A 24,253-nucleotide genomic window follows, 5' to 3' on the forward strand; every position below is an offset into this window, starting at 1 on the left:
TAGTAACTCAGTCCCAAAGATGAGATTCCAAAGAAATCATCTCTGCTGAGAATCTCTTACTTTGCTGATGGGGAACATGACAGGCTCCTGTGTGGTGCCCCCCAGTGTTTACGGGGAGCAGGGGCACCTATTAAGATGAAACAAGGTCCCCCCATGAGCCACACTCATTTCTGCCTGAGGGCCTCCCAAGTGCTAGCCCCTCCAGCTGGAACGTTCCCTCTGCTGGCTTGGCCTCCCAGGTGGCAATTAGTAGTAAAGAACCTGCCTGCCAAAGCAGGACACATAAGAGACACCGGTTTAATCCCTGGGTCAGGAAGATCCCCTGGAGTAGGAATGGCAACCCACTCCAGTATTCTTGCCTGGGGAATCCTGTGGACAGAGGAGCCCCGAGGGCTACAGTGCATGGGCTCGCACAAACACGACCGAAGCAACTTGGCACACACACCGGCTAGTTAATTCCTCCTTACCACCGTATCTAGGCATCGCCTCCTTGAAGAGCCTTCCACGACAATCTCTCTCCCTGATCTCAGGAGACGCCCCACCTTTCACTTTTCCTTTAAGCCACTGAGCAGTCACTAATGAATGGAATAATTATTCCCTGCGTCTTCCCAATTAGAGTATGAGTCGTCTGAGGGCAAGAATCCTTCCTGCTTTATTCCCTCCTCCCATCTCTACCCCACAGCACAGTGGCCAGCAAGGAGCAGAAGCTCATTACACACTCGCTGGAAGGATGGCTGATGCTCCACAGGCAGTGGTGTGTACTCCAAGTCTGCGCAGAGCACAGCTTCCCATGCTTCCCCACACAGCGAACCAGCAGGCCCTCTCTCCCCAGAAAAGAGGCTGGTTTTCTGGAAACCTCTTTTGGGAGCTGCTCCTCCGTGGGATTTCCAGTTTCTTATACTCTCTAAGAGTTTCATAATAACTAATAACCAATTCTGAATCTTAGAATCTGGCCAAGGAGCTCTTAAAAGTTTCACTGGGTCTTAAAATTTGGTCAACAGAACTCTCTGTTTGCTCTGGGAGCACACTGGAAAAATAATTCTTTAACACTCGATTAGTAACAAAAGGGTAATTAAAAGCAAATTGACTGTTCTCTAGTTAGGAACCTGGTTTTGTTCAAAGGGTGAGTAATTTGTCCCCTTTGGAGTAGAAAACAGTCGTGGGACTACTGCTCCCGCTTTTAAGATTGTTGGAAAAGGTGAAGTCAGGGGCGGTCTCATTCATCTGTGACCTCCAGCTTCCGGGGCCTGCCTGGCATACAGAAGGCGCTTAGTACTGTCCCCTCAGATTATGACGCAGACACTTTGGGCTTTGCAAAGCCCTGAGATTAAGCTACGGATATGTATTGGAAACAGCAGCTTTCACCCATCAACGGGAGTGCCATGAGAAATCTAGAATACAAGCAATTTTCCTGCTGAGGCTTTGACCATGAAGATCTAGGGACACGACACTGCTTGCCACAAGCAAGGGATGTCTTCACGGGCAGAAACATTTTACTTGTCTTTATATCTTTAACTTCTGGCACAAAGCCCAGAATATGGGAGGCAATTAATAAACGCTGAGTGGTAATACATGCAATCCAAGTGACAGTTATGAAAATACAGGACAAGCGGGAACAATGGAGGACAGAATTCTTCTACACCAGAGATGTTCTGAAGACAGAGACCTAGAGAGAACACACAGTCTGCAGCCAGACCACCTAGGAGATGACGTGCACCCAAGAAGCACTGATTATACGAAATAATCTGAAGCACGACAACAAGCCTAAAGCATAAAAACAAGCCTGTACTTGGTTAAAGAAAACTCTTCAGGCAACTGTAAACAGATTCCAAAATAATGTGACAGAACACAGAAGATTTTTAAAAATGCAAGTTATCAGCATACCGGCTAACAGCATTTCCAAAGATGGAGCGAATGTTGTCCACGATGGTGGCATTCGGCAGGGTCCTGACGTCAGCTACTGTTTCACCTTGCTGATAAACAGAACAGGGCTGACTGAAATACCATGACCTTGTCTCCACAGCCAACTCTTAAAAAACAAAAAAAAACAACCCTTCTTCTTTTATAATACATAACCATCCTTTATAAATTAAGAACTTACTTTTTTAACTGAGAAACCAATGCCTGAATTGTGTATTGCATACCTGGCAGAGAAAAAACAAAATAGTAAAAAAGAGAAGCCAAATGCACCATATGAGGAAGAGTCCCCTGCAGTTAAATCAGTGGGGTTAACTAAACAAAGATACGTACATACAAAAGTATCTTCAAATATCATGTTTTGCCCACATGAAAATAAACCAGCAGAGACTGCATGAAGATCTCATTGCTAAATGTGGCAGAAATGAACAAAAAATAGGTTTCCCTTTTGCTTCCATGCATTGCTGACTAGACTCGAGGTATTTCAATACAATCTCCTCCTTGCCTAGTTTTATCTTCAAACTCATCTGAGTGGCCTCAAAAACTTCTTGAGAATGTAGCCTGAACATCCCCTGTACTGTTCTCTCTAAGTCCCTAACACAGCCCCCTCTTCACCCATGTCTTCCTCCCCACGAGGTCCTGCTTCAGGATCTCTCAGCCTTTTCTCCACTGGCTCCCATTTACTTCTCCTCCCTCCATGGGCCCCAGGAACTGAAGGATTGTGCCTAGCAAAACGCGCTTATTCAGTAACAGTTCACTTACCGCACCTAGAACCAAAACAGTCATCCAGAATGCCTCTACTTCCAGGAGCTAATTAACATTCTGATACTGATTCATATGACTCCAGGGGAAAAAGCAAAGAAACTTGATGTGGAAGTCCATTCCACTTTATTAACAAAGTGGACTTTATCTAACAAAGTCCATTCCACCTTATTAGAGGGACATGTTTTACTGACTTTAGATTTTGTAGCAATACTGAGAAATAGGTAACACACCTCTGTTGCAACTCAAGAACTCACAGGCTCAAAGAGCCACGTTGCAGCCACTGTACTAGCAGGTTAAGTCAATCCTGGACATGATGCTGTTTTCACCTGCCCTGGGTCCCTTCTCCCTGTTAACAGCCCCTACTCTTTCCTTTGGGACACCACCTCTCCCCCTTCCACCTGTATATCCTTTCTCAGAATGTCAATCAAGAAATCACCTCCCCACAGATGTGGGCACATGAAGGGGGGACCCAGGCTATGCCAATCAGATGCGCTCTCCCAGAAGACACCCTTGAGCAGACTCAGGAGAGGAATGAAAAGAGTTGGGATGCAGACACTACATTAAACCCCTGAAGCCACCTTGCTTCTTGACCTCTTCAAGAAGCAGCTGTCTACATTTTCTTTTACTTGCTGAGTCACTCCTAGCCTTTCAGTGAATTTCTTTTGGGCCTAGTTTAGCTACAGTCTGTTTTGCCTGCCACCAAAGACCCTTCACAGATACAGCAAACAACTGCTCTCTCCTGGGGACATGACAGAAAACCCAGAATTCATTTTCTCCTCCTTGCCTATAGTTTTATTTTCACAAACTCAAAAGATCTAGGCTGTCTTAAAGACATGTTGAGAATGTAGCCTGAACACCTCCTGCACTGCTATTCTCTTTCAGAGAGAGAGAATAACCTTGACCTAATCTTTGACCAGAAACAATCTACGGGCTGGTATTGCTGCTCACCATTCAGCTCTGCAACTCTCCTCCATTTCTAAGCACCGGAACACACTGCTCTGGTGACAGAGTGACTCAGAAACCCACGCCCAGGTTGTGGACTGTACCTGCCGACAACTTCCAAAACTTTTCCATACTCTTCGCTTGGGTTTTTTAAAGCTTTCCTCCTCGTGGATATGTTGTAAAAAAGGTCCTCCACCTGAACAGAAGGTTGATTTTTTTGTAAATTCACAGCAGTATATGGAAGCACAGCATGGTCTTAAGGCAGAGACTCCAACTATGTTCACCACCAGCACAGTTCTAAGTGTTAGAAGACAGGGCAGGAGACGGGGCTGCCTTAACAAGAGAAAGCAAGCCTCCCACTTAACTCACTGACTTCTCAGATAGGCACTGGGGTCCACCTCCATGTCAGGCTCTTTGCCTTGTGCTGGGAATAAGACAACCTATAAAATACACAGTCCTGCCCAAAACAGCACAGGATTTAGTGGGGCAAAGATAAACTTATAAACCGTTGTGACACCACATGGTATGAAACTTTTACAAACTAGAAATAATTATTAGATCTTTTGGGGGTTCTTGGAAATCATACGGTGGTCCCAGGTACAAGATCCTGCTTAACATGAGATGCAAAGTACACGTTCATTTCCTCATTGCTGCGTCCCCGACCTGCCTCATCAAGACCAGGGCTTGGGGCCTTCAAGCAGATGTGCCCTGACTGGGGCTGGGGGTGCAGGGGTGGGACAGGTAACGTGATAGTGGGGTGATTTACGGGATCCTGGAAGAGAAGCACACCCAACATGGCACCACAGGAATAAGGCAGCTGAACAGCCTTTCTCCTGATTAATGACACAACTGTGTTACTCAAGTGCCCTTTGAATGAGTGGTCAGATATGCCTCGTGCCATCTTTCTTTCTTAGAGGAGCAAAGTAAGATGAACCGCCATTAAATGACTTGCCTCTGGACACGCTGCCGCTGAGTGGCAAGGTTAGGACTCTGGACTTGTCTTCTGGAGTCATGTTTAAGGTTCTTTCAATGGCAGCTATCCTGCCACCAATTTCTGCCATCTCAATAGAAGAATCTCCCAGCCTCTTATAAAAAAGAGGCTGTGGGCAGGCTGCCATGTCATAAAAATCAACCATCATTTCTCTTTCTTACAGGGTGATATATTGAGGCTTCTATTAACTAGTAAATATTCATTATAGCAATCCTTTGAGAACTCAGAGACAACTTTGCCTTTTATTTCAGTATTTATACAAAGCTTTCTCAACAATGTCACGTCCTGTGTACCATTCTTACCGTGATTTGGGTCCCTTGATTGCCTGCACATGGTTTAGGAGGCGCTTTCAGCTTTCCATCTGAGTAATGAGCTCTATCACAAAACATAAAAGATACTGGTAGCTAATAGAGAAGAGATACTTCTCCAAAGAGTAAAAAAGTAACTTACATCAACAACAGATTAAAATATAGCTATGTTATATGTTATCCGAGTTACCAGCTTCCTCCCTTTTTCTACTTCCATAACCATCCTAAATGGGTACCAAAGAAGGGGGGAGAAGATCCCTATTTTTTTTTTTTGTTTACCAACTACTGCATTTTTAGTTTCTGAGTTCTGGGCTACAAACAAAAGTTATGACACTGCCTAAGATGACAGTAACATTTTTTCAATAATTCTGCAATCATTTATTCAAGGGCTATCATGTATCAGGCCTGTAAACATCCTGAAACAGAGACAGGCCTTGGGAGTTTCTTGATTTCGTGAGGGGACAGATTGTTCCCTGAAGTGTGGGACAAGGTGTCAAGTGGTCCAGAGAAGGAAAACATTGAGCCTGGGGTAGGATGGGAGGAAGTCTCTCAGAAGAGATGACACTTCACCTGGGTCCTAGACTGCTGTCTTCTCAAGTGGAGAGGGCAAGGAAGTCCATCCAGGAAGGGAAAAGATAGACAAAAGCACAGAAGTTTTAGAATATGTAGCAGCATGGCTGTGGGGACAGGCTGAAAAGATGGACTGAGCACCTGGGGAGTGCATGAGCTGCTATGACGAAGACTCTGGATTTCATCCTGCCACACAGGGGGAGCTATGAGAGGTTCCAAGCAGGGGCATAACACTCCAGAGGCAAAGAAATGGAGCCTGTGCCCCAGGCTATTTCAGAAGACATTCACTCACAAGCGCCTCCCCTATTTGCAATCTGCATCTAGTCAACCCCCTTCAGCACCAAGTGCTGCAGACCGAAATGCTCCATCGTCCATGACGGCACACACTCATCTGTGGGAGAGGGCTGAGAAACAGACAGAACTGCCCTCTGCTGAAGCTGTTTTCTATACAAACTAACACTCTGTATGATAAGCAAAAGTCTCCTTTTTGGCAGGAATTAGATTTGAATACCCATCTTTCACTAGTACTGGCCAACGGTTATGAGAGCAAAGGTATGATTTTGATTCCTTGAATCCCCTTCCTGTTCTGTGCCAGCACAAGAGACAGCCAGTGGGCACCTGTGGGAAGGAATCCACAGGGGCACTCATGTGCGGCTGGGGATCAGAGGCAGCTAAGGAGTCACAGTCCTCTGGCACCCCTCACAGCCGCGTAATCAGGCCAAAGCCATGCCCTGCTGAAGGGCCAAGGGGCAGAGTGACATCCCAGCTCCCAAAGACTCAGCCCTCCTCGGCGTAACAGACCCGGTGCTAGGCACTTGTAATCTATTACAGCATACCTTTCACAAGTTCATGAAGGAAGATTATTACTTACAACCACCCCTCTGGATTATCAACTAATACAAAGGGAGGAAAGAAAATGTACCCAAGATCTAGGCAAAAATAGGTAATATTCTTGTTTAGACAGGACTACATTGAGTTGCAGGCCAAAAGCATGTTTCTGGATGAATCTGTACGCTAAGCAGAGGCCAGCACTATACCTGTACGCACACTTCCCGTCAGCTGTTTTGGTTGTAATGGTGACGTGAGCCACGTGGCTTATGCTGGCCAAAGCCTAAGGAAGGAAAGGACATGGAGTGAAAGAAACGCCCCATCACCCCCATCTCGCATTAAGGGAGAAGTTACCTAAATTGGCTCTTCTGTTTTGTATTAACAAATGGCAACAACGAGCACTCTGCTCACTCATTTGATGACATGTTAAAAAAAAAAAAGGAAGCTATCAAATGGAATCTGCAGCATAATTACTAGAACAAGAGGGGAAAAAATATATACATATAAAAGTCCAAAAAGAAAACACAACCAAGAATTAACGTTAACAGCAACTGTGTTCAGGTGTAGAGTTATAGGCATATTTAATATTCTCAATGACTTGTCTTCTAACAATTTTAAAGCTGCCTTCAGAAACAGGATAATGGAACCACTCCAAATTGACCATGTTGTAAACTGTATTCAAAACTGTTTTCTGTAAGCAATTTAATGTTTAGAAATAAAATTTTTTAATTATTCAATTAAGATGAAACAAATTTTTTTTTAAATGACTATTTTTCCCCCTGAAAATCAAGACTGATTCACTGGCCCTTTGGAATCTGTATCTCCTTTCACAGGACATCACAGCATTAAAAAACACAACCTAAGCATTGTGATATGTGACTACATCTGAGCAAACAGTAAATACAGTGGTGGCAGCTTCAGTTCATTAACAAGGACCATGGCTCAGGCTCAGAGATTACCAGGTCCTAGCTGGGTTTCCCTGGTGAATTGTGATGAGCTAATTTCCACCCAGTTCAGTCTGACTCTTTGCGACCCCAAGGACTATAGCCCACCAGGCTCCTCTGTCCACGGGATTCTCCAGGCAAGAATACTGGAGTAGGTTGCCATTCCCTTCTCGAGAATCTTCCTGACCCAGGGATCAAACCCAGGTCTCCTGCATTGCAGGCAGGTCTTTACCATCTAAGTTATAGAGAAGTCCTAATTTTCATTATTAAATATGTAAACGATTTTGAGACTTGATTTTTTTAAATGATTTTGAGATTCTGATAAGGAAAGACATGAAATACATCCAATACTACAACACTACCCAACACCATGAAGAAAGCCAGCCACTGGCAGATGATCCAGCTGTTTCAGGGGCCTTTGTACAGGCACTGGGGGAAGAGGATAACAACACAGACTCTGGAGTCTAACTGCCAGGGCTCAGTTCCCCATTCTGCCACTTTCCAGCTGTACACTCCAGCCACACTTCTTAAAGTCTGAGTCAGTTTCCCAATATGTCAAACAGGGCAATAATAACAGAACCTACTCTTTCAGAGTTGTCAAGTGTGAAAGGGTTAATACACACAAAGGGCTGAGAACCATGGATGGCACATAGCAATCCCTCAGTAAATCTTCCCTGTTTAATCACAACCCCAAAGATATCCTACAACTAGGCTAAGGCTGCAGAAAGCCCTGGGCTTAGGAACTGACTCGGGGAGTTGCAAAGTCAGAACGAAACTGCTTTGCCAGGGCTGACCTGAGACCTACTTGAAGTCAGGGGAACCTCAAGGTTCACAGTCTGATGCTACTCCTTCCTGAACAACTTGGGGATCACTGTGAGCAGGAGGGTGCTTCAGACCACCTGGATTTGATCAGAATTGTGGCAACTGGGTCATAAAAAGCTGCCTTTTAATTAAAAAAAGAAAAAAATCAAAGTAAAAATACATTCACATGATAAAAAATTTAAAAACTACAAAAAGGCCTAAAATGAAAAATAGCTGGCTCCATTCCCTTCCCTTCCCTTCCCTTCCCTTCCCTTCCCTCTCACCCCCCCAAATAACTACCCCCAAACAGTTTCTCTGGTACCCCAAAGCCCCCAGAATATAGCTGGAACACTGCCTGACCAACACCTGGATTTTAGCACAGTGATACCCATGTCCCCTACCTCCAGAACCATAAGATAACAAATGTGTGTTGTTTTAAACGACTAAGATTGTGGTCATTTGGGGGAGCAGCAATAGGAAGCTAATACAAGTTACTGGAAATATATGCATATTTTTACTCACAAACATTATATCTATAAACTTATCCTAAGAAAATTAACTGAACAAAACACACTGTAATGTGAATGTTCACCAGAGCATTAGGCATAAAAAAAATGGCAAAGAGCATAAATGTTCAACAGGAAAACTTTAAATAGACTACAGTACATATAAGTAATAGAACAGTATATACCCATTATAATTTATGTAGTCCTACACATACTGAATGATATCTTTATATCCAGAGTATTGTCATAAAAATATAAGTTATTTAGTCTTAAAAGTATTTTTATCCATTTTCTATATCATATGTCCCCATGACAGGCCATATAATTTCATTTATAGATATATCAGAATATAACTTAAAAGATTAGGAATCAAAAAATTAAAACCCCATAAAACTTTTTATATCAAGAAAATTAACAGTAATTTCTCAATAAAATCAAATAATCAATCTGAGTTCAATTATCTGTCTCAAGAAAATTTTAGTTTGTGCAAATCAGGATCCAAGTAATATCCACACGTTGGAGCTGGCTCATATGCCTCTTAAATCCCCCTAACCTCTGATTCTTGCTCCTTTCTTTGCCTTTCTTCCCCTGTGCAGTTTACTTTATAGGAAACAAGTTTTTTATCACGTGATTTCCCAGTCTCAGCCCCCTGTACCATGCTCCCTCACTCTCTGTACTTTTGGTATACTGGTACTTAGATCTAAGTATTGCCTGAGATTCACATCTGATTTGGGACAAGAAAACTTGGTAGGTGGTATGGTCTTCTTCCATCAGGAGACTTGGGTGTCTCTGGAGATACATAATATTAAAAAGCAGAGACATTCCTTTGCCAACAAAGGTCCATCTAATCAAAGCTATGGTTTTCCCAGCTGTCATGTATGGATGTGACAGCTGAGTGCCAAAGAACTGATGCTTTGACCTGTGGTGTTGGAGAAGACTCTTGAGAGACCCTTGGACTGCAAGGAGATCAAACCAGTCCATCCTAAAGGAAATCAGTCCTGGGTGTTCATTAGTGGGACTGATGCCGAGGCTGAAGCTCCAGTACTCTGGCCACCTGATGTGAAGAGCTGACTCATTTGAAACTACACTGATACTGAGAAAGATTGAAGGCAGGAAGAGAAGGGGATGACAGAGGATGAGATGGTTGGATGGCATCACCGACTCAATGGACATGAATTTGAGCAAACTCCAGGAGTTGGTGATGGACAGGGAAGCCTGGCGTGCTGCAGTCTGTGGGGTTGCAAAGAGTTGGACATGACTGAGCGACTGAACTGAACTGAACAAGTAAAGAATATGATATCTTACTGACCTGTTGAGAAACATAGGCTGACAAACGGCAGAAATGTTATCACAGGAGGATATTTACACTCTGCTTCAATCCTCAGCTTACCTCACCCCGAAAGCCATAGGTAGAAATATGAGCTAAATCCTCAAAGGACTGCAGTTTACTTGTGGTGAACCTCTCACACACAATCTCAAGATCTTCTTTCTACAAGGTGCAAAGAAACAAGTAAATGATTATGTTACTCGTTTTTCCCAATCTTTCTGAATTTCCCTTTTCTTGACTGACTTCCAGGAAGAAAATGCTCTTGGGAGAAGAGTTCTAACTCAGCAGGAGCCTCCTCTCTGGGCTCCAGAATTCCACGAGGCCCTGGCACTCCCTCCTCTTCACTCACCTGGTTCTCAGCCTGGCCTGCTGCTTCTGTCTCAGCTCCCCTGACAGCAGATAATCCACAATTCCATCCCTAGACCTCTGCTCTGTCCACACTCATTCTCTTGATGATCTCATGCAGGCTCACAGATTGTACAAAAATTATTACTGTATTAGGAAACTCCTTTATTAAAAGTTTAGATATATTTAATTGCAGTAAAAAAAATTTAACAAAATTTACCACTTTAACCCTCTCTAGGTGTATGAAGTACATTCACAATATTGTGCAACCATCACCAACTTCCACGTCCAGAACTCTGAAATCTCCCCAAATGGAAAATGTACCCATTAAACAAAAGCTCTCCATTCCCCCTCCCCCAAGCCCCTGGGAACCACCATTCTACTTTCTGATTCTAAAGATTTAACTACACTAGGTGTGCCATGTAAGTGGAAACAAACAGTATATGTCCTTTTGTGACTGGCTAATTCCACTTAGCATCCTGTCTTTAGGGTTCATCCATGTAATAGCGTTTGTCAAAAATTCACTCCTTTCTAAGGATGAATAACATTCCATTCTATGTATTTATCATATATTGCTTATCCACTCATCTTTTGCCTCCACCTTTGGAATATCATGAATATGTTGCTGTGAACATGAGTGTGCAAATCTCTTTAAGACCTTGCTTTCAACTCTTTGGGGTACAAACCCAGAAGTGGAATTGCTGGATCATATGGCAATTGTTTAATTTTCTTCCACAGTGGCTGCACTATCTGATACTCCCACCAGCAACGTACAAGAGCTCCAATGTCTCAACATCCTTGCCAATATTTCCTTTTTGAGACACCAAAGGTTTAATGGATGAGGCAGCTTACACATCTGAAGAAAGGTCCGGGAGTGACACCCCACTGTATGAAGCACATGGCAGGCAGGATATGGTGACAATGTTTTTATTAATTAATCAATTATAACAACCATCCTAACTGATGTCAAGTGGGATCTCACTGAAGTTTTTATTTCTATTTCCCTAATGACTAATCATGTCAAGTTTCTCTTCGTGTGAGTCTCATGGCTTTTAATACCATTAAATGCAAATACACCAAATTTTTATCTCCAGCGCAAACCTCTACTTTGCACTTCAAATGCACACATGGATCCAACTAACAGGCATCTTAAATTTAACACACCCCCAGATGAATTTCTGATCTTCCCAAATCCGCCTGTTTCATAGCCTTCCCATCAGTAAATGGCAGCTTCTTTTTCTATTTGCACAGGCCAAAACCTTGAAGTCATTCTTGACTCCTCTCTCTTACTCCCTACACCAGCAAATTCTGAGAGCTTTATTCACCATCACCAACAAAGAATATCACTGCTTCTGTCCTGTCCTGCTACAGTCTATTTTCCACACTGCAGAGAGAAGAGTTCTTATACAACTTGCCAAACCATGTTACCTCTTGGCTCAAAATGTTCTAATCATATCCCTCCTCATCCAGAGTAAAAGCCAAAGATTGCAGAAGGTCCCACAAGTTCCTGCATGCTCAGCCTGCTTCCCCTTCAGACCTCCTCTCCTGCTACTCTTGCACCCCCCCCCACCACCCTGTTCTAGGCACCCCAAGCTCCTTGCTAGTCCTTCAGCATGTCAGGCAAGCTCTCATTTTGCCATTTTTGTGTGTATCGTTCTCTCTGCTCAGAACACTCAACCTTTAAACGGCCTCATGACTCGATCCCTGACCTCCTTACTCTCCTAAACACTGCCTGGCATGGAATAGGTATTCAATAAATATTTATTGTTGGTGTTGAAGTTCTCAAACAATCCCATCCATAAAAGCCTGAAGTTTCCAGAACAGGGCAAAGTTCCACCACTTCCTGCAGATGCAACACAAGAAGCACACAAACATCCTGCTGCTCTGAGGTTTTACTCACCCTGATCCCAGTGCCATTGTCTTGAATCTGAATCAACTTCAGGCCTCCCTCTTTAACAACCACTTGAATACTTGTGGATTTTGCATCTAAACTGGCAAATCAAACAAAAAATAGTAATTTATCAGTCTGCAGTTACTCTCCAATGCACATATTTGAAAATGAATCAAGGCATAAGAACAAATTTCAGACAAATACAAGACAGATGAATGTGTTTTTCTTTTGTCTTAAAGGCTCTGAGACCACAATGTTATCAGCTTACATGTTGTGAGAGAGGGAGGGAAAGAAGACAAGGGGAGAGGGGGCAGCCATCACTTCCAATAGGACATTCAGCGATATTTCTGCTCCTCTAGTTCTAAACTAATTACCATCTGTTACTCAAACTTTATTCAGCCCCAGGATCCTACATGACCCTTATAAAATGTCACTAAGTAAAAAATTCTATAAGTTTTTCTCCACTAGCCTCTTTATGAAAAGATATGTTAGGAGAAAGAAAAAAATGATGCTGCAGAAAATTAAATACACCTTATTACCCCTTCAAAGAATAGCCTACAAGCATAGAGCATCTATAGAGCAAGAGAAAATAAATCAGCCTGGGGCTGCATGAGAAAGAGAAGTTACCTCCTCCTTAGGAAGACAATTATTTATTCAGAAATAAGATAATAAGTTACTTAAATATCAAAGAACTTACTCAGGAGTCCCTGAATTGAAGTTTCATTTAGCCACCTCAACTTGTCTATTAAAAACAGCAGAGCTAGACTCCATATAATTTCTTAAGTGTAAGCCAGTGTGTAGTGTTCCTGAACGGTACCTCAACACACTTAAATTGCTGTTAGTTAATTCTAAAATTGGAGAACAAAAGCCAGCCTTTGCCAACTATGTAAGTAAAGTCAAAAGGAGAGACAATGCTCAGGTTCCCTGCTTCTTCTTTGGTCCACCTTCTAATTCTCTTCCTTTCTTCTGGTGGTCCTTTCTGACCCACTGTTCTTTCATTACCCCCATGGTTGTTTATGTTTTCAGAAGAATCCCTTTACAAACCTTCCAACTGGAACATTTTTTTTCCCCTTTAACGTATGGATTGTATTAACATCAATGCATTTTTTAAAAAAATATTTGGCTGCACCAGGTCTTAGCTTGCAGCACACAGGATCTTTAGTTGCAGCATGTGGCATCTAGTTCCCTGGCCAGGGATTGAACCCCAGCCCTCTGCACTGGGAGGTCGGAATCTTAGCCACTGGACCACCGGGAAAGCCCCACATCAATGCATTTCAACACAAAAGATCCGACACATTTAGGTATACTACGAGCCTCTGTCCTTTCTGAAGTTTAGTTTACACCTAACCTTCTTTCCACGTTTTTAACCTCTTCCCTCCACAATGGTTGTGTGACAGTTCTAAACTTCAGAATTCCCGGAATACCCCCAAAAGATAAGGGATCTTCAAAGTGACTCTGCAAAAAGGGTAAGAAAATCCTAAGTGGGTGATTGGAAAGAATAGCACTGAAACATGTATATTATCACACGTGAAACATATCACCAGTCCCGGTTCAATGCATGAGACAGGGTGCTCAGGGCTGGTGCACTGGGATGATCCAGAGGGATGGGATGGGGAGGGAGGTGGGAGGGGGATTCAGGATGGGGAACACATGTACACCCATGCCTGATTCATGTCAATGTATGGCAAAACCACTACAATATTGTAATTAGCCTCTAATTAAATTAATTTTAAAAATCCTAAATGGGGACTGCTGCTGCTGCTGCTGCTAAGTCGCTTCAGCCGTGTCCGACTCTGTGCGACCCCATAGACGGCAGCCCACCAGGCTCCTCGTCCCTGGGATTCTCCAGGCAAGAACACTGGAGTGGGTTGCCATTTCCTTCTCCAATGCATGAAAGTGAAAAGCGAAAGTGAGCTAACCTGGCAATAATAGGAAAATCACAAATTAAACCCTAAGTTCACTGTGCTCTCCTAAAATCCCAGCAATTAAGTTTGAATATAACTCAAAGTGAATTGCACTGTTGAACGTAGATGGATGACTTCAGGAATAAGCAAGAAACTGATACCGTTTGAAAGAAGAAAGGAATTTAAATTATAAAACTTTTAGACATTCAAAAACTTGCACCTTCTGCATATATAGTTTTTAAAGGGTTTCTTAGTTAATAGCATCATTAAAACAATACTGGTTTACTGTCCTTGCTCCCCCAACAACCCTAAAGTCTCGCGACAACGCTCGAGGACACGTGAGGGGAGCAGACAGCAGCCTGGGCCTCCGCCGCCGCAACCACACATTCTTGGGTTCAGGGCAGGGAGGCGTGTCCGCGCTATCCGTAGCAGCGGTCCGTTATGTAGTGGCCTTGGAGAAAGCCTTGACTCCCTTCGTACCAGTTCTCAATCATTTCCTTGATGGCATTAGCTGGCCGCTGGATAACTTCCCCTGCCGCGATGCGGTTCACCACTGTCTCGTCCAGCCTCCGGATAACCCCCGCTACAAGCGACATTTTGGCGCCAGACGATCCCGGGTCACGCCGTGAAGCTCACTGGAAGTACCTCCAGCCAATCTCCATACAGTTTCTTGCCCACGTCCTTCCCTCAATCCTGTTGACGAAATCCAGACTAACCCTCGGGCGGTAGCGTCACTTCCGGACCAGGAAGCTACTGATTGGGCAGCTCTAATGCCCGTGAAGTCCGTGATTCCGGTTTCTAAGTCCCGCCCTAACACGGCTTCCGTTCGCCTCGCAGCTAGAAGGATGTGCGCCTGCGCGCTTGCAATCGCTGCCTGCTCTTTCTATTGGCTCCTGCCTGGGGCTAGGGGATACGAAATCTCCAGCCAATAGGAAAGGACGCGCGGGTGCCCCAGGTTGGTGTCCGCCGCTGGGGTGATTTGGCGCAGAGCGGAGGAGGTGCTTGGGGCCCCTCTTCTGCTCCTCCTTCCCCTTTGCTTGCGGCCTCCCAGAGGTCGGCCCATCTCCTGTGGCCTCCGTGAAATGTGGATGACGCCCAAGAGGAGCAAAATGGAAATCGACGAGTCTCGGGCGTTCCGGGCCGAGTGGACCCAGCGGTACCTGGTGGTGGAGCCTCCGGAGGGCGAGGGCGCCCTGTGCCTGGTCTGTCGCCGCCTGGTCGCAGCAACGGGCGAACCCGACGTCAAGCAGCACTACGAGGCCGAGCACGAGTACTATGAGCGGTATGTAGCGGAGGACGAGCGCGCGGCGCTGGTGGAGCGTCTGCGTCGGGGCGACTTGCCGGAGGCCGCCCCGCTCACTCCGGAGCAGAGAATAGCTCGTGCAGGCCTGGGACTCGCCCGCCTCTTGGCCTTGAAGGGTTGCGGCTGGGGCGAGGGGGACTTTGTGCACCGGTGCATGGCGGTGATGCTGAGAGACGTGCTGCCCGACCACGTAGGCGTTATGGATGGCATCGATTTATCTCCAGAGACCACGCGGCAGAGGGTCCTGGACATTCACCAGAATCTACGCAGTCAACTTTTTAACCGAGCCAAGGAATTTAAAGCCTATTCCCTTGCCTTGGACGACCAAGCTTTTGTGGCCTATGAGAACTACCTGCTGGTCTTTGTCCGCGGCGTCAGCCACGATTTGGAAGTGCACGAAGAGCTTCTGACCATAATCAACTTGACTCATCACTTCAGTGTTGGCGCCCTCATGGCGGCAATCCTTGAGGCCCTGCAGACGGCCGGGCTTAGCCTGCAGCGCATGGTTGGACTGACCACGACCCACACTCTGAGGATGATCGGTGAGAACTCAGGACTGGTGTCATACATGAGAGAAAAGGCTGTAAGCCCCAACTGTTGGAATGTGATCCACTATTCGGGATTTCTTCACTTGGAACTGTTGAGCTCCTACGATGTGGATGTTAATCAGATCATAAATGCCGTATCTGAATGGATAGTTTTGATTAAGACCAGAGGCGTTAGGCGGCCGGAATTTCAGGCTTTACTGACTGAATCTGAATCAGAGCACGGTGAAAGGGTTAACGGACGCTGTCTAAACAACTGGCTTAGGAAAGGGAAGACTTTGAAACTAATATTTTCCTTAAGAAAAGAGATAGAAACATTCTTGGTCTCGATAGGAGCCACGACGGTCCATTTCACAGACAAGGAATGGCTCTGTGACTTCGGCTTCCTGGTGGATATTATGGACCACCTTGGAGAAATCAGCGAACTACTGAGAGTGAACAGAGTCTTCGCTGCCGCCGCCTTTGACCATATCTGTGCCTTTGAGGTGAAGCTGAATTTACTTCAGAGACAAGTCGAAGAAAAAAATCTGACCCATTTTGCTGCCTTGAGCCAAGTGGTTGATGAGCTTAAAGAGAATCTTCAAGAAGATGAAAAAATACTCGATCTTGAGAGGTATCGAGGGGTGATCTGTCGCCTACAGAAAGAGTTTGAGCGACATTTCAAGGACCTCAAGTTCATTAAGAAGGACTTAGAGCTTTTTGCTAATCCATTTAGCTTTAAACCTGAATATGCACCTATTTCAGTAAGGGTGGAACTCACAAAACTTCAGGCAAGTGCTAACCTTTGGGAGGAATACAGAACCAAAGATTTAGGGCAGTTCTATGCTGGACTGTCTGCGGAATCTTACCCGATTATCAAAGGGGTTGCCTGTAAGGTGGCATCCTTGTTTGATAGCAGCAAAATCTGTGAAAAGGCTTTTTCATATTTGACTCGAAACCAACACACTTTGAGCCAGCCTTTGACAGACGAACACCTCCACGCCCTGTTTCGGATTGCCACCACTGAAATAGAGCCGCGCTGGGATGATCTTGTGAGAGGAAGAAATGAATCCAATCCATAAACTGTTGTAGTACAACATTGAAATACTCAACAAGAATCCAATTCTAAAAGCAAACATCTGTTTGATTTTCAAGTGTGCTAATTTGGATTGTGGGAAGGCATCATGTTCTTCATCAAAATTGATCACAATTGACACGCTTTAGACAGATTTTTTTTTTTCCCCATCTCGAGGCAGCGTGGGACTGACACCTGCAGATACCTTTTTTTTCCTAAAACAGAATTTCATGGCAAAGTCATTATCTTTTGCTTTTATGATATAATTGTTTTTTTAAAAGTTTAGTACTAAAATGTGAGTTGAATCAGAAGTCTGTTTTTAAGGTGTCTCGAAGAAGCTTTTGCTCTTATTTTAACCAAAAAAGTGTTAAAATTCTGATGCGTATAGTCTGAAAGTATCAGCTTCTTAAATATATGTTTGAGCCAGTTTGCAGAAACTCACACGGCAACTGCAGAAGCTTCTGCAAAGGAGGAGCGTACATACAGTAGAGGTGTTTTGTCTAATTATCAAAATGTTGGAGACTATTTTTTTTCTAGACATGTTTCTGAGTCTAAAGTAAATATATTTACTTACTTTAGACATATTTCCTGTCTCTCACCTTCCCTTGCCCCGTGGTAGCGATAATGATAGACAGGAAATTTTACTCAGTTTGAGTAAAGTTTTAGTCAGAGGAGCAAGAATTGTTTTAAATTGCTGGTTTAAGAGGCTTTTACAGTTTGGAGATCAGACTAACCAATTTTTGGCAGTTTCCCCTGAATGCTTCACAGTCGAGTGCCGTTTTTATGAGCTTGCCTGTAGAAGACTATGGTAAGTATAGACTCTTAGGGGCTGCCCACTAGTCATTCTTTTTTGTACTCTAGACAGTTTAGCCCTGTCAAAAAGGATGAGAAAGAGAAGATGTTTGCATCACAGGATCAGGAGGTGTGAGCTATTTTAGCTTATTTGTCCCATCGGCCTGGGTGCTACGGCTTTATAAAGAAATCTGCTAAAAGGCAATCCTTTATTTTAACGTGATGTATCAAATGTTGTTTGTGACTTTAAATGGATTTATTATCAACCTGCCATTGTCTCACACATTGTGTATTTAAGACTGCACAAGGGGAAATATTTTAACTCTCCAGAAGCAGCTTTATTTACTGATTGTAGCAGTTCCATACTTTTTAGTGAGACACCTGCTTTGGACTAAAACAGTCATTTTTAAATTTATGTTAGCCGTTAAAAAATCTTACGGTAAAGCCAAATATGTGAAATGATTTAAGGACAGGACCCACCTTAGAGATCTGCTCAAGTACAATTTGAAAACGTGTGCTCAAGTCCTGTCGCAACTCGTGGACTGCATATCTCTGTGGTCACTAATTCAGCAAATTCAAGGAACTAGAATAAACAGTTTAGAAGGAATTGAACCCTGAGCAATCAAAATAGAACCAAAATCTTGCCAGTGGTTCTCAATCAGACAGTATCTCCTCCTTTAGAATGTAGGGGAAAAAGGAGACTGGTTTTAATTGTGACATTCCTTAGGAGGAAGTTCTGCTGGCATGGAAGCATGAATGACACCCCCCCCCCACCCATGGGGGCATAGGATAGCACTGCACAGTAGAAACTTACTCCTCCCAAAGTTCCAGCAGACCGCCCCCCACCCGAGTATGTCATCTGATTTTGAAGGAGAAGGCAAATTACCGGTAGAAGCAGAATTAGAAGGGCAAGTTAGGCTAATTGATAACATTTGATGGTGGAAATGAATTCCAGCATTCCAGATTTGGCTGGTAAGATACAGTCAAGGCCCTGATAGATTCTGGTAGCTCACAGTAGCATTTATAAATCAATAGTTGGCACTGGGCCAGATTAAAGGGCTCTGTTCTATTACACATAATTCCACATATGTCTTATTACACACATTAGGGCAGAAAAGAAAGTGTTCTATATTACTAAGATACTTAGCGAGAATGGTCAAGTTAAGATTGGGTTAACAGGGAGTAAGCTTGAACATCTGGAGAAACAGATTAAAAAAACAAAAAAAAAAGAACAAAAACATCTGCCGGTAATTTTCCAGCAGTTTGGAGTATTCACTTGGCAGGCGCGTTATGGAAAGGATAGTTAGAAGACCTGGAAGCTGCTTCTGCTTTCTAACTCCAGTTCCTCAAATACTGAAGTTTCGTACATTTTGTGAAGTTCCATTATATGTTTTGCTTAGGGTGATCATAAAATTAGTTCTGTAGTCACTGACTGTGGGGGAGATATAAGCCCAGAATTTTAAATTAGCCCTGAAAATAGAGAATTTGCTATGTAAGTTAGCCTTGTTTGTAAAAAGAAAATGTGTATTTTACTGTTTTCTGTACTAAGTAATTCTGTAACTGCATGGCAGTCTTTACAAGTTATGTTTTTATAAAATAGCTGTTACTGGTCCTGTCATATCAGTGAATATAGTTAGAGTAAGTACTATTTTTTAAAAAAACTCTTGTGTCCCAATATCTCCCATTCCTACTATTTTTCTTCAAATATTTGTATTCCCGCTGTCCGTATTGTGCTCTGATCACTCTACCAAGTTTCCCAAGTCCTTGTCAATACGCCTACCCTCTTCCCACCACTGACCAACCCTCCTCGAAACGCTTGCTTAGTTTGGCTTTGGGGAGAGACCATCTCCAAGTACGCATTCTCCATCTTCTTTGCAGGCACCTCTTTCCCTTAAACATCTGTGTCCTTGGGATTTTTTCATTTGGTTTTAAGCTATCTTGTTTACATCATCTCCTCGGCTGATCTTTTGTTTTCTTTCATCCCTTCAGTTACCAACTGTACGCAAATGACTCCAAGGTAACGTCTCCTTTCTTGACCTTCCCTGGTTCCCGTATCTGATTGCTAACTCAAGTCCACTTTGCTGTCTTATAGGCATCACACATGTCCTTGACCTTGTCCCCCAAACCTGCTCCTCCTCTCCTGGTCCCTCCGTCTGTAAATGGCACCACCACTGCCAGCCATCCAGTTGGCATAGCCCGAGCCCCAGACTCAGGTCTCCGACCTTTCCCTCTTCATCCGGCACATCCACTCACACACACCTTTCTGTGAGGTCTGTTGCCTAAACATTCTCCAGTGTACTCTCCTGGTTCAGGCCATCAGCCTACCTAAACTACAGCAGTGGCCCCTCAATCTCCCCTTGTCTGGTTGTGATCCCTTGTCACGCTGCAGCCAGATTGCTCCAGAAGTCTGGTCGCATCACTCCTCTGCTTCACCCACTGCTCTTAGGAAAAGGTGCAGTTTATATGCCACTTCCTCCAGGAAGCCTTCATCCATTCCCTCTAGACTAAGTGCCCCTACTATGCATCGCTAAATACCCTGTTTCTCCCCAGCCACATACTTAGCACACTTCATTGATCCTTCTTGTTGATCCTTGCTACACTGTGAGCTTTGCAAGCCTGGGGACCATGTATATGCCTGCTCACTGTTCCGTCTAATGCTTAGCACAATGCCTAGCTTTTCAGTAAATATTTGGATGAGTAAATATTTGCTCTACTCTTTGCAGCCCTTTCGTAGTCTTTGACCTTTTCTAGTTCTGCCACGACCTGCTTGCTGGGTAACTTATCCACCGATTGCCAATTAAGAAATGAAACTAAGTTCTTTCTGACTAGGGAATTGTATTCCTAGAATTGAGTTCAGTGCGTGGCATGTGGCTCAAATATTTACTGTGTGAATGTTGTTGAGGAAACACTATAATTGGCCCTTGTAAACTTGAAGTAGTAAAATGAAGTATACTCATATAATCCACCATGTAGTACTGTCTTTACCTCCTTGATAATAGAAGTCTTCATTTTTTCTTTCTTTCTAATTTCTAAAGGCAGGCTTACAAAGGAACCTGGATGAGAAAGATTGGACAACTTGGTAGTGGACTAAAACAATACTTCAGTTGCATTCGGTTCCAGAAAAAGATAATACCTGCTTAAGAGTTGATATCTGTTTTCCTTCTGTAAGCATCAACTCTGGGAGAAAATCACCTGCTCTTTTCCTTTACAGATGGTTTCTGGCTCTTCTGGGATTTTAAAGTAAGTAAATTTCACAAAATACTAGAAGAAGGACCCAGTCAGCCCTTCTGATCACTAGGTACTCAGCTCACATGCTTTCCTACTTGCAGAATGTCCTCATCACGCGTCACCTCCCCTAGGAAGGTAACCCGGAAGTGCTATTTGCTCACTGTATGCTGCTGAGAGCTGCTCTGTTCCTTCGCTTCCTTGGTCTCATGCCTCTCTGAACTTCTTTGCTGGGTCACCTGGGCTTCCAGGTGTTGTGAAAGAGCCATACCCTTCGTCTCTTTTATCCGTGAGCCATTTTTTCCAGTTTTAAGGGATGAACTGGTGTTACCCTCTTAATTGGACTTTTAGCCTGAGGCCCATTAACTAATTCAGAGATTTTTAACAGTGAATGTGATTGTCATCCAGTGATTTGATCCTTGCTGCAAAACTGGTTTTTACTCAACCTTTGGCATAAAGGATTTCTCATTTTTATCTCTCTCTGTAATTGAGACGTAGCCTCTTCCTACCCAGTAAGTACTTGAGTTTGTGAACTCTCTTTATCCCCTTGTATTTCTGCTTGCAAACTGATGAACTCTTTTCTGAGTTCATCTCTTTCCTGTCTGTTTTGTCAAATGGGACCAACAGCTACCATAAAATATTTTGTTTCCTTGTCTTAAAGATAGATTCTCTGCCTTCCAGATTCTCTCCAGGGAATTCTTCCATTCCATAACAGGCATTACCCTGCAGAAATCACTTCTTCCATTCTCCAGCAGCAACTTCCAGAATACCTGCCAACTAAGTCAGTGTTCAGTACTCTAGATTTTTTGAAAACAGAACCTATTTCTGTATCAATGGGCTAGGTTGCCATGCGGTAACAGCCACAATTCCCAGCTGTTCTCTGGTGGTCTGGCGAGGGCTGGTGCTCTTAAGTCAGGGGTTGAAGGCCATGGGCAAGGTGTGTCCTACAGCCTGTTCGTCTAAACAGTTTCTTTAGGAGACAGCCTTACCTGTTTGTTTCTGCCTTATCTATGACTGCTTTTCTTCTACCCTGGCAGAGTTGTGGATTTACAGAGGAAAGTGTCCAGCCCACAAAATGTAAAGTATTCACTATGTGAGCCTTCAGAGTGTTCACTGATCCATGCTCTAAATGGTCCTCATTCTGGGGCTCGAGCTGACCGAACGGATATCACCTAGGGTGTGGCTGCTCATTTAGGGAAATGAAAAAGTAGGACAAGTCACTTACAGGTCTTTTAAGCACTCTGACTGGCCAGGACAGATCCCGTGGCCATACCAAGTCCAAGGAGTGTGATCCTTCCGCCTGCGTTGGAAGAAAAGCAGAAATATTTGGAAGATGATACTACCAACTAACACATAGCTGTATTTCTCTCTCTACAAAATTTCTTTGAAAGTATTTTTTCTTTTTAATTGCGGTGAAGTTTAACGGTTAGTAAAATGCAAAGACGTACTGCACACCTTGTGGGGTTTTGTGTACACCCTAGAACCCATCAACGCTGCCAGCACCCTGGTTGCTGCCCGCCTAGGCACACCCCCAGCCTGCCAGAGATAACCACTGTTCTGACCATTATCTCCAGAGATTATATTTGTTTTGAAGCTTCATGTAAATAATTCTGTGTACTCTTGTTCAACGTTGTATCTGTGAGTTATCCATGTTGTGATTGTTTATTAATACTTCTCTGTAGTGTTCTTTCGTGTGACTTAGACCACAATTTATGAATCCATTCTACTGTTGGTGGAAATTTGGGTTGTTTCCAGTTTGTAGTTGTTACGAATAAAGTTCCTACGAACATTCTGGTGTCTGTCTTGCACTGGATGTGTGCGCCCGTGTTTCCCACTGTTCTCGCTGGTATATGCCCTGCTCCGTACTCCTTTCATAATGATTCACACAGCAACGAACTAATCGTATTTTAAAACGTAGATCAGAGCATGCCAGCTGTCTGCTCAGCATGCTCCGGTGGCTCACGGTCACAGTTAGAATAAGCTCCAAGGTCCTCATCGTGGCCCACCTGCAGGACCCTTTTCTTTCCTACCTCGTCTTGCATCATGTCCTTTAGCCCTTCCCCTCCCCCAGTGCACTCTACTCTGAAGTACATACTGCTGGCAAATTGAAGATTATTTGACCCCATCCTTAGGGCGGTTGTAATCTTCGTAGACAATTTTTTTTTTTCCTGTGCCACAGGTTCTATGGGACCTTAATTCCCTGACCAGGGATTAAACCCACAACCCTGCAGTGAAAGCCCAGAGCCCTAACGACTGGATCACGAGGAAAGTAACTTAATCTACACAGATCATTGTAACAAGCCATGACACCGGTTTACATTAAGTCAGTTACTGTTGTATGTGGAATAAGAGGCAAATATGCCCTATGCGTAAAATAGTTACTGAAACAGCAATCTTTAAACCCCTGAAAGGGATTTAGAGATTAAAAAAGAAAAACCTACTTGATAAATTCAAGAAATCTGTAAGGTCCTGTTTATACTTCCACTGATTATGAAATACTGTTCACCAATTTGACTACACTGTTAAAATTTACTGTTACATGCTAATAGCTAGGTACTAATGGGGGAAGAGGGGTGAGAGGGCATTGGAATAAGTGCTAATACTAAGCACAACCCAAAGGCACTTATACTTCCTAGATGGTGCTAGTGGTAAAGAACACACCTCTCAATACACGAGACAAGAGATGCGTGGGTTTGATGCCTGGGTGGGGAAGATCCCCTGGAGGAGCGCATGGCAACCCTCTCCAGTATTCTTGCCTGGAGAATCCCATGGACAATGGAGGCTGGCGGGCTATAGTCTATAGGGTCACAAAGAGACACAACTGAAGTGACTTAGCACGCATGCATGCCGAAGCACTCATAATAAAGGGCTTCTTTAAATGTACCATTATTGGTACATTTTACTTTATATTACAAATAACTGAAAGAAGTCAAACACCACTTTTTTATATAACTTTGCTGATGTTATAGGTGATTAAGAAACACTAAACTGCAGGCTTCCTTGGTGGCTTGGACGGTAAAGAATCCTCCCTGGGTTGGGAAGATGTCCTGGAGAAGGAAAGGGGTTACCCACTCCAGGATTCCTGCCTGGAGAATCCCATGGCAGGCTTACAGTCCACGGGGTCGCAAAGAGTCAGACACAACTGAGCGACTAACACCCACTCACTTCGCAACTGCATGTAAAGTATGATAGTTAACTTGTTCTTACAAGAAAAGGGGCTGGAGGGGGGAAGCCCTATCCACTGTATTTCACTGAGGCTTTAGTGACCTGCAGTGGCGTCACCTCCATAACCCTG

General features: G+C 43.8%; 2 protein-coding genes across 3 annotated transcripts in view; one reads left to right on the top strand and one right to left on the bottom strand.

The window, feature by feature from the left end:
- Positions 1 to 14,874, bottom strand: part of MLH1 (mutL homolog 1) — an 86,451-nt gene extending 71,577 nt beyond the window's left edge. The window contains exons 1-8 of one of the 2 annotated variants that reach the window (XM_069561239.1): positions 14,520 to 14,874; positions 12,145 to 12,235; positions 9,963 to 10,061; positions 6,531 to 6,604; positions 4,918 to 4,990; positions 3,729 to 3,820; positions 2,102 to 2,144; positions 1,885 to 1,973 (exon numbers count right to left, since the gene is read on the bottom strand). In XM_069561239.1, coding sequence (XP_069417340.1) covers positions 1,885 to 1,973; positions 2,102 to 2,144; positions 3,729 to 3,820; positions 4,918 to 4,990; positions 6,531 to 6,604; positions 9,963 to 10,061; positions 12,145 to 12,235; positions 14,520 to 14,635 — 677 coding nt within the window. In that variant the 5' untranslated portion in view covers positions 14,636 to 14,874. The remainder of the gene's footprint in view (positions 1 to 1,884; positions 1,974 to 2,101; positions 2,145 to 3,728; positions 3,821 to 4,917; positions 4,991 to 6,530; positions 6,605 to 9,962; positions 10,062 to 12,144; positions 12,236 to 14,519) is intronic. The other variant, XM_069561241.1, reaches the window with a different exon arrangement.
- Positions 14,875 to 14,885: 11 nt separating this feature from the next.
- EPM2AIP1 (EPM2A interacting protein 1) lies at positions 14,886 to 22,747 on the top strand. Its single transcript, XM_069561296.1, has 2 exons — positions 14,886 to 17,749; positions 20,769 to 22,747. Exon 1 carries the CDS (start codon positions 15,122 to 15,124, stop codon positions 16,946 to 16,948), a length of 1,827 nt encoding a protein of 608 aa, XP_069417397.1. The 5' UTR covers positions 14,886 to 15,121; the 3' UTR covers positions 16,949 to 17,749; positions 20,769 to 22,747.
- Positions 22,748 to 24,253: the final 1,506 nt, after the last annotated feature.

The sequence above is a fragment of the Ovis canadensis genome, chromosome 19 (assembly GCF_042477335.2).
Source record: "Ovis canadensis isolate MfBH-ARS-UI-01 breed Bighorn chromosome 19, ARS-UI_OviCan_v2, whole genome shotgun sequence".
NCBI lineage: Eukaryota > Metazoa > Chordata > Mammalia > Artiodactyla > Bovidae > Ovis > Ovis canadensis.